The sequence below is a fragment of the Sphaeramia orbicularis genome, chromosome 24, assembly GCF_902148855.1.
Source record: "Sphaeramia orbicularis chromosome 24, fSphaOr1.1, whole genome shotgun sequence".
NCBI lineage: Eukaryota > Metazoa > Chordata > Actinopteri > Kurtiformes > Apogonidae > Sphaeramia > Sphaeramia orbicularis.
Genome location: NC_043979.1, coordinates 44,199,536 through 44,211,718, shown reverse-complemented (window position 1 = coordinate 44,211,718; position 12,183 = coordinate 44,199,536). Strand labels below are relative to the sequence as shown.

At 33.9% G+C, this 12,183-nt stretch overlaps 1 protein-coding gene across 2 annotated transcripts in view; it reads right to left on the bottom strand.

Annotated features, from left to right (window-relative positions):
* The window catches only part of trim67 (tripartite motif containing 67), a 162,970-nt gene that overhangs the window by 18,562 nt on the left and 132,225 nt on the right, over nucleotides 1–12,183 (bottom strand). For both annotated transcript variants that reach the window (XM_030129112.1, XM_030129113.1), the window contains one exon: nucleotides 6,649–6,812. In XM_030129112.1, the coding sequence (XP_029984972.1) occupies nucleotides 6,649–6,812 (164 nt within the window). The remainder of the gene's footprint in view (nucleotides 1–6,648; nucleotides 6,813–12,183) is intronic.

Genomic DNA, 12,183 nt, shown 5'->3' with positions numbered 1-12,183 from the left:
TATGACTGATGTTTTTTTTAATATTACAGGTGAATGAAATGGCTTCGACTAGAAGATCTTGCAAAAATAAGCCTGACGTATTCTGCTACATCTGCGGTGAATACATAATAAATAATAAATACATCCTGTTAGAAAATGATTTTTTTTTCTCTTAAAACCTATTTTGGGTGAGAACTATATAAAAAAAATCAACTGATAAAGTCACAAAAATGTAATCAACTTTTGTGAGAAGATCAATTTTTTCAAACTCAAATTAGCAAAAAAACCTGACCTGATTGAGAAAAACAGATGTCATTTTTGGATTTAGCGGTGCAAAATGGTCCGAATTCAGCTGAAAAAACCTAGACAACTTGCAAAAAAACATTTTTTTTTTAACTCAGTGTTATTAATCCAGCATTGTTTTCTTCAATTTCTTGTTCATTTTAATGCCTGGTACAACTAAAGGCACGTTTGTTTGGACAAAGGTAATGAAATACATGAAATACAGTCGGGTCCACAAGTATCTGGACAAAATTTTGTGCTCCTTTGTCTCTAATAAAAAAATTTTGTTGTTTACTTTCACTTGCATTGACTGCTCTTTGGTGCTTTTGAGCCTCTGAAATTGGAGGGACTACAGTTAAAATGGTTGTAATTCCTAAATGGCTCATATTTTTTTGTCAAATCCATTGAATTAAAGCTTAAAATTCCAAAATTTGTGTCACTGTCCAAATATTTATGGACCTGACTGTATATATATTCTGTCTATAGTGAAATACAAGTCAAAGTACATTTCAGTATCACATTTTTTTTTTTTTTTACGTTTGCATTTCTTATCCATAGTCGTAGAAAAAATTATTAGACCACCCCTGTTTTCTTCAATTTCTTGTTTGTTTTAATGCCTGGTACAACTAAAGGTACGTTTGTTTGGACAACTGTAATGAAGTATGTGAAATACAGTCGGGTCCGCAAGTATTTGGACAAGATTTTGTGCTCCTATGTCTCTAATAAAAAAATTTTGTTGTTTATTTTCACTTGCATTGACTGCTCTTTGGTGCTTTTGAGCCTCTGAAATTTTAGGGACTACAGTTAAAAAAATGGTTGTAATTCCTAAATGGCTCATATTTTTTTGTCAAATCCATTGAATTAAAGCTTAAAATTCCAAAATTTGTGTCACTGTCCAAATATTTATGGACCTGACTGTATATATATTCTGTCTATAGTGAAATACAAGTCAAAGTACATTTCAGTATCACATTTTTTTTTTTTTTTTTTACATTTGCATTTCCTATCTATGGTCGTAGAAAAAATTATTAGACCACCCCTTGTTTTCTTCAATTTCTTGTTCATTTTAATGCCTGGTACAATTAAAGGTACATTTGTTTGGACAAATATAATGATAACAACAAAAATAGCTCATAGTAGTTTAATTTCAGAGCTGATATCTATCCATTTTCCCTGTTTTCTTGATAATAACCAAAATCACTTCAGTTCTTACATCAATATCTATGGCATTGTACTGACAAAAACAGTGCTTTAAGACATTCCATGTTTTCTTTTCTGTCTGTTTTAGTCACATGATACACACAGGAGTTAGGACTGGATTGCCTTTTGATGGTCTAATAATTTTTTCCAAGACTTTATACACTATGTAGATATACACTGCGAAAATCTACATCTTCCCAAGTGTATTTTTCTCATTTCTAGTCCAAATATCTCTTCACACTTAAAATAAGACATAATAACCTCAAGAGTAACTTTTCAGTGAGATATAAGAACTTTTTTTTGGACAATAGATCTGGAAAATCTTATTTCAAGAAATCTTACCAAGATAATTTTCACTTGTTCCACTGGCAGATTTTTTTTTTTTTTTTTTTTTTGCTTAATTCAAGATTTTTTTTTTTTGCTTAATTCAAGCAAAAATTATCTTGGTAAGATTTCTTGAAATAAGATTTTCAAGTTCCATTGTCTAAAAATAAGTTGTTATATCTTAGGTGATTATATCTTATTTTAAGTATGATGAGACATTTGGACTAGAAATGAGAAAAAAACACTTGGTAAAATTTTGATTTTTTGCAGTTTAAGTATTGGGACACAATAGAATTCAGGTGCTTCTTTTCTAACAGGGGTCTGGGATACAAAATAATCATGACAAATCTCATAATATAGTTTTATATTGGGATAAGCAGCATTGCATTGGTTAGTTTGATTTAAATTGTTATCTTTGGTTCCACAATGGCTCTAAACATTGACTTTGCCCTTTTTTTTTTAATCTGTGACTATGATTTTAAATGTTCTACGTCTAAATTTCTAAAATATTTTTCATGCTCTGACTGTAAATAATAATTTTCTACCACAACTAACCATCTACTTGCTTCACATCTCACATTAAACTTTCAGGAAATATTGATGTTTTTATCTCAAATCATCATGAACAGGACATCTCACAGCTGCAGACATGATGTGTCCCAATACTTTTGTCCATATAGTTTAGAAACATCATTATTTCCTTAAAGTTTAATGGGAAAAACAAAATCAATGTTGAGAGAAATTAAGTAAAAACCATGTCTGAGGCATTTTGAAAGCAAAGATAACTTTCTTTTTAGCCAACAGGAAACACTGTGTCTTTCAGTTCATCACAAATATTCAAAACTCAACACTTTTGGAGACCTGAACTATGACTGGACAGGAGGGAATTAATTAAAGAGAAGTTCATTGATGTTAAAAGTCTAATATTTGCCTCTAAGATGTAGTAAAAGAGGAGGATAAAGCTGAAATAATGTACCTCAAAGTGCTGGGTTACATTCCACCACTGACAAAAACCAAAAGTTCTGAAGCTTGTTTACTGGTGACCTATATTTGGATCAACATGCATATGTCACATTAATAATGAAATGAAAAGAGCTACTGGGACAAGATTTGTTGCAGTTCAGATACACACTCACAGAGAAGACAAGCCTGGTACCATATTAACGAAGCAATGTGAAGTATTTTTACTTTAAAAGATTTAAAAATTGTCTAAAGGTATTATTTAAGTGTTTAGATTAACCCTTTCATGCACAGTGGTCACTACAGTGGACAGTTATTCTACAGCTGTTCTCTTGTATATTCATGGATTTTGTTATTTTAGTTTCATATCAGCCAACGCAATACACAAAACACTGCAATTGATAACATTACTGTAACTTGGCTGTTCTTAATAAAGCAAATCTAACATGTCTGAGTGTAAATCAATTCCTTGTTATTAGACTGTAATTAACAACAAAAGTTTTTTTTTTTTTTTTTTTTTGGGCATATTATCTCCATGAAGTGACTAGTATTGGGGTTCACTACACACAAAAAGTTAAGGATATTTCTTTTTGTTTTTTGTCTTTTTTTTTTTTTGTCATTTTTGCCATTTGTAAATAAAACTGTCTAGTCATTAAAAAAAAAAGTTTCAATTCAATTCGCACACAAAAAAAAGTTTAAAAAAAGTGTTGTGCAAAAATTCCAACTGAAAAAAAATAGCTCCAAAAATTTTAAATGTCCATAACTTTTTGTTTGTAGTGTATGTTAAAATGTAAGAAAACATCAAATTAGCAGCATTGAATGTTTTTTTTTTTTCATAGTTTTCACACAGTATATCAGTAAATACACGTTTCGTTGCTTTAAAAATTAAGCGCACATTTTTACAACTCCATGAAAAATAGCTTCATAAAAAAATAATAATAATAATTTCATTGTTTTTTGAATGCCTAAAGAGGAATAAAAAAAAAATCTTGATTAACGTTCTCATAATTCATGCATGAAAGGGTTAAATATGGAAAACATTTCCTCTTACTATACTGAAAATGTGTAAAAAAAAAAATAAATAAATAAATAAAAAATAATAATAATCAAAAAAAGAAAAAGAAATGGAAGTAATTGGAATTATTAACTGGCCCCAAATATGTGTTTTCGAAGGTTAGAAAACTATCATCTGTCAGGTTTTTTGTTTAGTGAAAAGTCAACACAACACACTGGAAGCTGCTCACTGTATAACTGTGTGAAAACCAGTTAAATTCGATTGATATCGTGCCAGTTCTGTTTGTGAAATCAGATATTAACCATTACTCCTCAATAGCTTCATAAAAAAAAAAAAAAAATCATCTCATTGTTTTTTAAATGCCTAAAGAGGAATAAAGAAAAAAATTTTGATTAACATTCTCATAATTCATGCATGAAAGGGTTAAAGAGTTCTGACATCATACCACAGATGTCACTGTACTGGATTGTAGAGGATGAAATAAAATCATTCATATTAATGGGATGGGAGGTCACTTTAGATTTCTGTGACCACTAGAGGGAGTAGTGAGTCACTCTGTTAGCCTTCCATGGTGATGAAAACGAACACCATGGGGCCTATGACCAAAGTGTGTAACCACTTGGAATAAGACCCGATAAGAAACAACTTTTAGAGCCGGTGAAAGTGACTTATGGACGCTTATGAAGGTATAGAGTTATTATGGGATGTTCTTATCTTTGCTAAGTTGCCGTTTGTTGATCCAGGGTTCAGGCTAAGTTGCAACAGTTCTCACCTTATTTGTTGAATTCCAAACTGATCTTTAGTTCAGCTATTAACACAAATCACACAGAAATGGAGGTGATCAGTGGTTTTATTGTGGCTGTTTTCTGTCTAAAAACAAAGCTAAGCTAACAGAGCTATAACACTGGGTTACAAAAAAATGTGTTTTGCAAGTTGTCTAGGTTTTTTCAACTGAATTCGGACCATTTTGCACCGCTAAATCCAAAAATGACATCTGTTTTTCTCAATCAGGTCAGGTTTTTTTGCTAATTTGATTTGTAAAAATGTGATCTTCTCACAAAATTGATTACATTTTTGTGACTTTATCAGTTGATTTTTTATATAGTTCTCACCCAAAATAGGTTTTAAGAGAAAAAAAATCATTTTCTAACAGGATTCCTGTTAGGTACAATGGTGTATTCACCGCAGATGTAGCAGAATACGTCAGGCTTATTTTTGCAAGATCTTCTAGTCGAAGCCATTTCATTCACCTGTAATATTAAAAAAAAACCATTAATCATAAATTGGCAAAAGTAAAATCTTCAGAACTCGTTTATTGCAAGAAATATGAAAGAATTTTGTATCATATGATGTGAAAATGCCCATAAATGTAAGCAAAAATGTTAAAAAGCCAATATGTAGCATAGTTCAGAAAGTTGACCTGATTGAGCAAAATTAATGTGATTTGTGGATTCAGCACACCAAAATGATCCTAAATCAGCTCAAAAAACTGAAACAATACATTTGTTGTTGACCAGTGTAATAGAAGTACTTCAACACATAAATAATTGTGTTTGTTTTTGTGCATGGGCACCACTACTGATTGTGGACCCCATGGAAGGCAAACATTGTGGGCCCTTCAGAAAAGAAATCATTAGGAAATTTATCGGCAGACCTGGGGGGGGGGGGGGGGGGGGGGTATGTGAACGTCCTATAACAACTGGAGGTATATGGGTGTGTGGTGCGTTTCATAAGTACTGTGCAACAGGCATGCAAACGAAAGTAAAACTTAACTTTGAACGTCCATCTCCCGGCTTCTATGCCTCTCTTTTATTGCGGCGCTTACAAGAAATTTTCACAGCTTACATTTACATTTATGCATTTGGCAGACGCTTTTTTCCAAAGCGACTCACAGGGGAAAACCAATCAAATCACTCAATCAAATTTTATTTATATAGCGCCAGATCCCAATAAAAAGTTCTCTCATAACACTTTATATGTAGAGTTGGTCAAAACCAGACTCTAAGCCAATTTACAGAAACCCAACAGAATCCTCCAGGAGCAAAAATACACTTATAACTAAACTAAACTTATACTCGCAACACTTGAATGTGTTTTATTGTTCCTGAGCTGCATCAATATGTTTAAGTTTCACCTGTATAAGATAATCCCAGACAATTTCTCAACAACCTGAGACAGGTTGAGCTATTGTCACGCTTGAATGAACTCATCTGCATTCATAAGACTTGTTTTTCTCATTGCTCAGCAATGAACTGCTCAACTTGAGGAATTGTTGTCAGTTAAGGAGTGGTCATGTTCTGTATATAAAGACAAGCTGAAAAGCACCAAAATTATTTGCAATAACTCAGCGATACCTAGACTGACACGTGACCACAGATGCCATGCTCTGGGGCTCCTGGAGGCTGGAATCTCTGCTCGGCAGGTGGCGCGCCGTTTTGGATGCAATGTGTCCACCATAGTCAGGATGCAACAGAGGGATGAAGAAACTGGCTCAACTGCAGACAGACCTGGACCTGGACGAGCACGTGTGACCACGCCACAGCAGGACCGCTACACTGAGCTGCAGCACCTCCGGGACCGCTTTGTGACTTTTGGTTTTGGGGGTCCTGGAGTTTCTTTTTTTATCCTTATTTTTTGTCAACAAATTTGGATGTGATTTTTTATTTTTACCGTATAGAAATGGCCTATGATTAATTCCAAAGAGCTTATGGAATAAAAATCCTCATCGATTTAAAAAAAATATAAGAATCTTCAAGTGTTGTGTTTTCATTGGCACTGAGTATATAACCTATATCTACTAGGCCCCCTGGAAATGCTGGGCCCCATGAATTTGTCATGTTTACCCCCCTTTTATGGTGCACCAGTGTGTGTGAGTGTGTTTTACTGACTCTGTATTGTCCTCCACAGCCGTCGTCCAGCTCCAGGATGTAGCCCTCGATGGGGTTACTAGGGGGCGCAGTTACCCTCCAGGCCAGTGTGGCGCTGTTGTTCCGGGTGCAACACTTCTCCAGCTGGAGGAGGGGAGCCGCCGGCACCGAGGGTCCGGACTCCACTGTGGGAGGGGATGAATCGATTGAAGATTGTGATATGGGGGGTAGGGAGACAACAATGGAAGAGGGGAGGGAAAAGAGGAGGAGGGTAAGATGATGGGAGAAGGTACCAAAGGGAGGATGGATGAGGGTGAACAGGGAGATGTCATCAGCTGTGGCTGCATTTTTAAACCAAGTGGAAGGAGAGAAACTGGAGCTTTAATGTGGATCTACTGGGAGATAAGACGAGAGCTTTAAAGGGTGAAAGAGCTGTGGTTCATTTACAGGGCAACAGCTGGGGGGTGGGGGGGTTAGTGTATGAGGACAATATATCCACTATAGGCACATACACTATATAGACAAAAGTATTGGGACACGTTGAATTCAGTTGTTTCTTTTCTAACAGGGGTCTGTTAATCACCCCAAAACAACATGAGGATATCTTACAAGCTGTAGCCATGATGTGTCCCAATACTTTTGTCCACATCAATATTTCTTCAAAGTTTAATGTCAGATGTGAAGAACATAGATGGTTAGTTGTGGTAGTAAACAAAACAAAACTAACCAACGCAATGATATTTATCACATATTTATCATTATTTATCGGTTAGTTTGGTTTAAATTATCTTTGCTTCTACAATGCCTCAGAAAAAATTTTGTTTAATTTCTCTCAACATTGATGTTTTTTTGTTTTTTTTTCTTTTTATCCATGACTATGATATACATTTCTAAATTTCTCAAATATTTTTCCTGCTCTGACTGTAAATAATAATTTTCTACCACATCTAAACATCTACTTTCTTCACATCTCACTGAAGAAGAAAAATTTCCCATTAAACTTTAAGGAAATATTGATGTTTTTATCTCAAATCATCAAGAACAGGAGATTTTACAGCTGTAGACATGATGTGTCCCAATATTTGTGTCCATATAGTTTAGAAACATCAATATTTCCTTAAAGTTTAATGGGAAAAATATCATTGCATTGGTTAGTTTGGTTTAAATTATCTTTGTTTCCAAAATGCCTCAGAAATGCTTTTTACTCCATTTCTCTCAACTCGTTTTTTTTTTTTTTTTTTGTATCAATGAAAATGATTTTAAACATTCTACCTATTAATCCCTAAAACATTTGATGCTCTGACTGTAAATAATAAACTGTTAGTTGCAAATACCACAACTAACCATCTACTTTCTCCACATCTCCCAAAGGAAGAAAAATCTCAAAACAACATGAGGACATCTTACGAGCTGTAGCCATGATGTGTCCCAATATTTTTGTCCACATCAATTTTTTTTAAAGCTTAATGGGAGATTTTTCTTCTTAAGTGAGATGTGAAGAAAGTTGATGTTAGTTGTGGTAGAAAAATATTATTTACAGTCAGAGCATGAAAATATTTTAGAAATTTAGAGGTAGAACATTTAAAATCATAGTCCTGGATTTAAAAAAAAAATAAATAAATAAAGTCAATGTTGAGAGGAATTAAGTCAAAACCATTTCTGAGGCATTTTGGAAACAAAGGAAGCAATGATATTTATCACATATTTATCATATTTATTGGTTAGTTGGGTTTAAATTGTTATCTTCGCTTCAAAAATGCCTCAGAAAATTTTTTTTGCTTAATTTCTCTCAACATTTCTGCTTTTTATCCACTATGACTATAATTTACGTTTCTCAATTTCTAAAATATTTTTCATGCTCTGACTGTAAATAATAATATTCTACCACAACTAACCATCTACTTTCTTCACATCTCCTATTAAACTTCAAGGAAATATTGATGTTTTTATCTCAGATCCTCATGAACAGGACATCTTACAGCTGTAGACATGATGTGTCCCAATATTTTTGTCTATATAGTTTATAAACATCAATAGTACAAAACAGTAGATGGCTAGTTGCGGTAGGAAATTATTATTTACAGTCAGAGCATGAAAATATTTTAGAAATTTAGAGGTAGAACATTTAAAATCATAGTCATAGATTAAAAAAACAAACAAAACAAAATCAATGTTGAGAGAAATTAAGTCAAAACCATCTCTGAGGCATTTTGGGATCAATGATAATTAAAAAAAAAAAAAAAATAGCCAGTGTAATGATATTTATCCCAATATTAACTATATTCTGACATTTGTCATTATTGTGTTGTATCCCAGACCCCTGTTAGAAAAGAAACACCTGAATGCAACGTGTCCCAATACTTTTGTCCACATAGTGTATTAAACAAAGTATCTAGTGACCATTTTGTGCTCTACTTTGCTAATCTACTCCCAAAAAACCCTCCCACAACATTAAAGTCTTTGGAGTGTTTCATGTTTTCTCCTAAGGTGCTTACTCCCATATTAAAAGCCAGATGTTTATAGTGAGTCAGCAGCTTAAAACAAGTAGGGATTATCGGCCTCCTTTTAAGAAAATTAAGAAAACCTCCTATCAAAACGCTGTATATCTGACTCTGATGTTGGAGCCATCGTGTAAAACAAAACTGCACTGAAGGATAAACAAGAAACAATGAACACATGAGAAGTGAAGATTTACTCTGACAAGATTTTCAGGATAATAAAATCTTTTTTTTTTTTTTGTCAACTGGTGTCAGAACAAGAACAACGGTAGTGATGACAACACGAGGGAAAGGCAGCAGTCACAAGAGAGGGATCAGAAAAGACACGTTTTTACATTCAGCCTGTAGAGGTTTAACTGTAACACTTCTGACAGCATATGCAGCCCAAAGTAAGTCTTTGATTCCTGCACCAAGACAGTTTACTGACATTATTTGCTGTGGAATACTGTGGCTTTTTGTAATCCAGTTCCATTTGAGCACATTTATTTTTATACGTTTAACAATACGTCTACTGCAGGGGTCTCAAACATGCGGCCCGGGGGTCAAATGCAGCCCGCTAAAGATTCCGATCCGACCCGTGGAATGAATTTAGTGCAAAAATTCCACAGTCAAGGCTGTCGAACTCATTTTAATTCAGGTTCAGACCAATATAATCTCAAGTAAAATAACACTGGTCAACAACAAATGTATTGTTTCAGTTTTTTGAGCTGATTCAGTATAATTTTGGTGTGCTGAATCCAAAAATCACATTAATTTTGCTCAATCGGGTCAACTTTCTGAACTATGCTACATGCTAATAAATAAACAAAGCACTTAAACATAAGTCATATAATACATATTCGAAAAGGAGTGAGAAGAAGTACAACTTATAAACTCCCACCCCTTCTCCTTACATAATTAATAACAATAATAACCTTCCTCGTCTAATCATATCCATACACTATGCCATAACATGACTGATACTTACTAGTAAATAATTACACTGGTCAACAACAAATTTACTGTTTCAGTTTTTTGAGCTGATTAAGGATAATTTTGGTGTGCTGAATCCAAAAATCACATTAATTTTGCTCAATCAGGTCAATTTTCTGAACTATGCTACATATTGGCTTTTTAACATTTTTGCTTACATTTATGGGCATTTTCACATCATATGATACAAAATTCTTTCATATTTCTTGCAATAAACGAGTTCTGAAGATTTTACTTTTGCCAATTTATGATGAATGTTTTTTTTAATATTACAGGTGAATGAAATGGCTTTGACTAGAAGATCTTGCAAAAATAAGCCTGACGTATTCTGCTACATCTGCGCTGAATACACCACTGGACCTAACAGGAATCAAGCCACAAGTTTCATAAAGTGTGCTTACCAATCTTATGTTGGTATTAATTACTATATTTTGTGAGAAGATCAAATTTTTCCAAATCAAATTAGCAAAAAACCCTGACCTGATTGAGAAAAACAGATGTCAATTTTGGATTTAGCGGTGCAAAATTGTCCTAATTCAGTTGAAAAAACCTAGACAACTTGCAAAAAACATTTTTTTGTAACTCAGTGTAGTAGTAGTAGTAATAATAATAATAATAATAATAATAATAATAATAATAATAATAAGAAGAAGAAGAAGAAGAAGAACCATAATAATAATGACAACTCCAAATTTTCCTCTTTTATCGCAAAAAAAAGAAATTTACGTATAAATATATTTACTTTATCAACTGTATTTTCACAAAAAATGTCAATAACCACGAACAAACTGAAATTTCTTAATAAGTGCAGTTTTAACAATATTATGCCTCATCTTCTCATTTACACATGTGCATTGCAACTTACAGATCACAGTGCATCTACACTGAACAAAAATATAAATGCCCCACTTTTGTTTTTGCTCCCATTTTTCATGAGCTGAACTCAACAATCTAAAACTTTTTCTACGAACACAAAAGGCCTATTTCTCTCAAATATTGTTCATAAATTTGTCTAAATCTGTGTTAGTGAGCACTTCTCCTTTGTCCTTTGCTGAGATAATCCATCCACTTCACAGCTGTGGCATATCAAGATGCTGATTAGACAGCAGGATTATTGCACAGGTGTGACTTAGGCTGGCCACAATAAAAGGCCACTCTAAAATGTGCACTTTTACTGTATTGGGTGGTCCAGGGGGGTCAGAAAACCAGTCAGTATTTGGTGTGACCACCATTTTCCTCGCACAGTCTTCTTCATGAATTCTCTGAAACAGCTTTGGAGATGGCTTATGGTAGAGAAATGAACATTCAGTTCACAGGCAAAAGCTCTGGTGGAGATTCCTGAAGCCAGCATGACCAGTGCATATTCCCTCAAAACTTGTGACATCTGTGGTATTGTGCTGTGTGATAAAACTGCACATTTTAGAGTGGCCTTTTATTGTGTCCAGCCTAAGGCACACCTGTGCAAAAATCCTGCTGTCTAATCAGCATCTTGATATGCCACACCTGTGAGGTGGATGGATTATCTCAGCAAAGAAGAAGTGTTCACTAACACAAATTTAGACAGATTTGTGAACAACATTTGAGAGAAATAAACCTTATGTGTACACAGAAAAAGTTTTAGATCTTTGAGTTCAGCTCATGAAAAATGGGAGCAAAAACAAAAGTGTGGCATTTATATTTTTGTTCAGTGTACAAATACACAAAACATTTAAAAACAAGCCGAATATTGTTAAAATTTTGGAGATCGGAAGTAAAACTTGATTAAGACACCCTTGAATTAGCATCGTCTGAGTAAATTACGTATATTTGACACCCCTGGACTATATTTATGTAAAAGTACACCGTCAAAGTAGTGCATCCAAAACTTCAACTTAATACATAATCATATATTTAATACGCAACTATTTACAGCAAAGTGTTTGGAAAATATGCTGTCGTGCAGTAAAATGGTCTGTGTCAGTGTATGACAATTCTACCTGATGTTCTGTTTAATATGGAGCTCATTTGAAGTGCTTTATGTACTGTTGTGTATCCATTCCACCACTGTCTGGCAACTGAATGAAGTAGCACCACGTCTATTAGACAG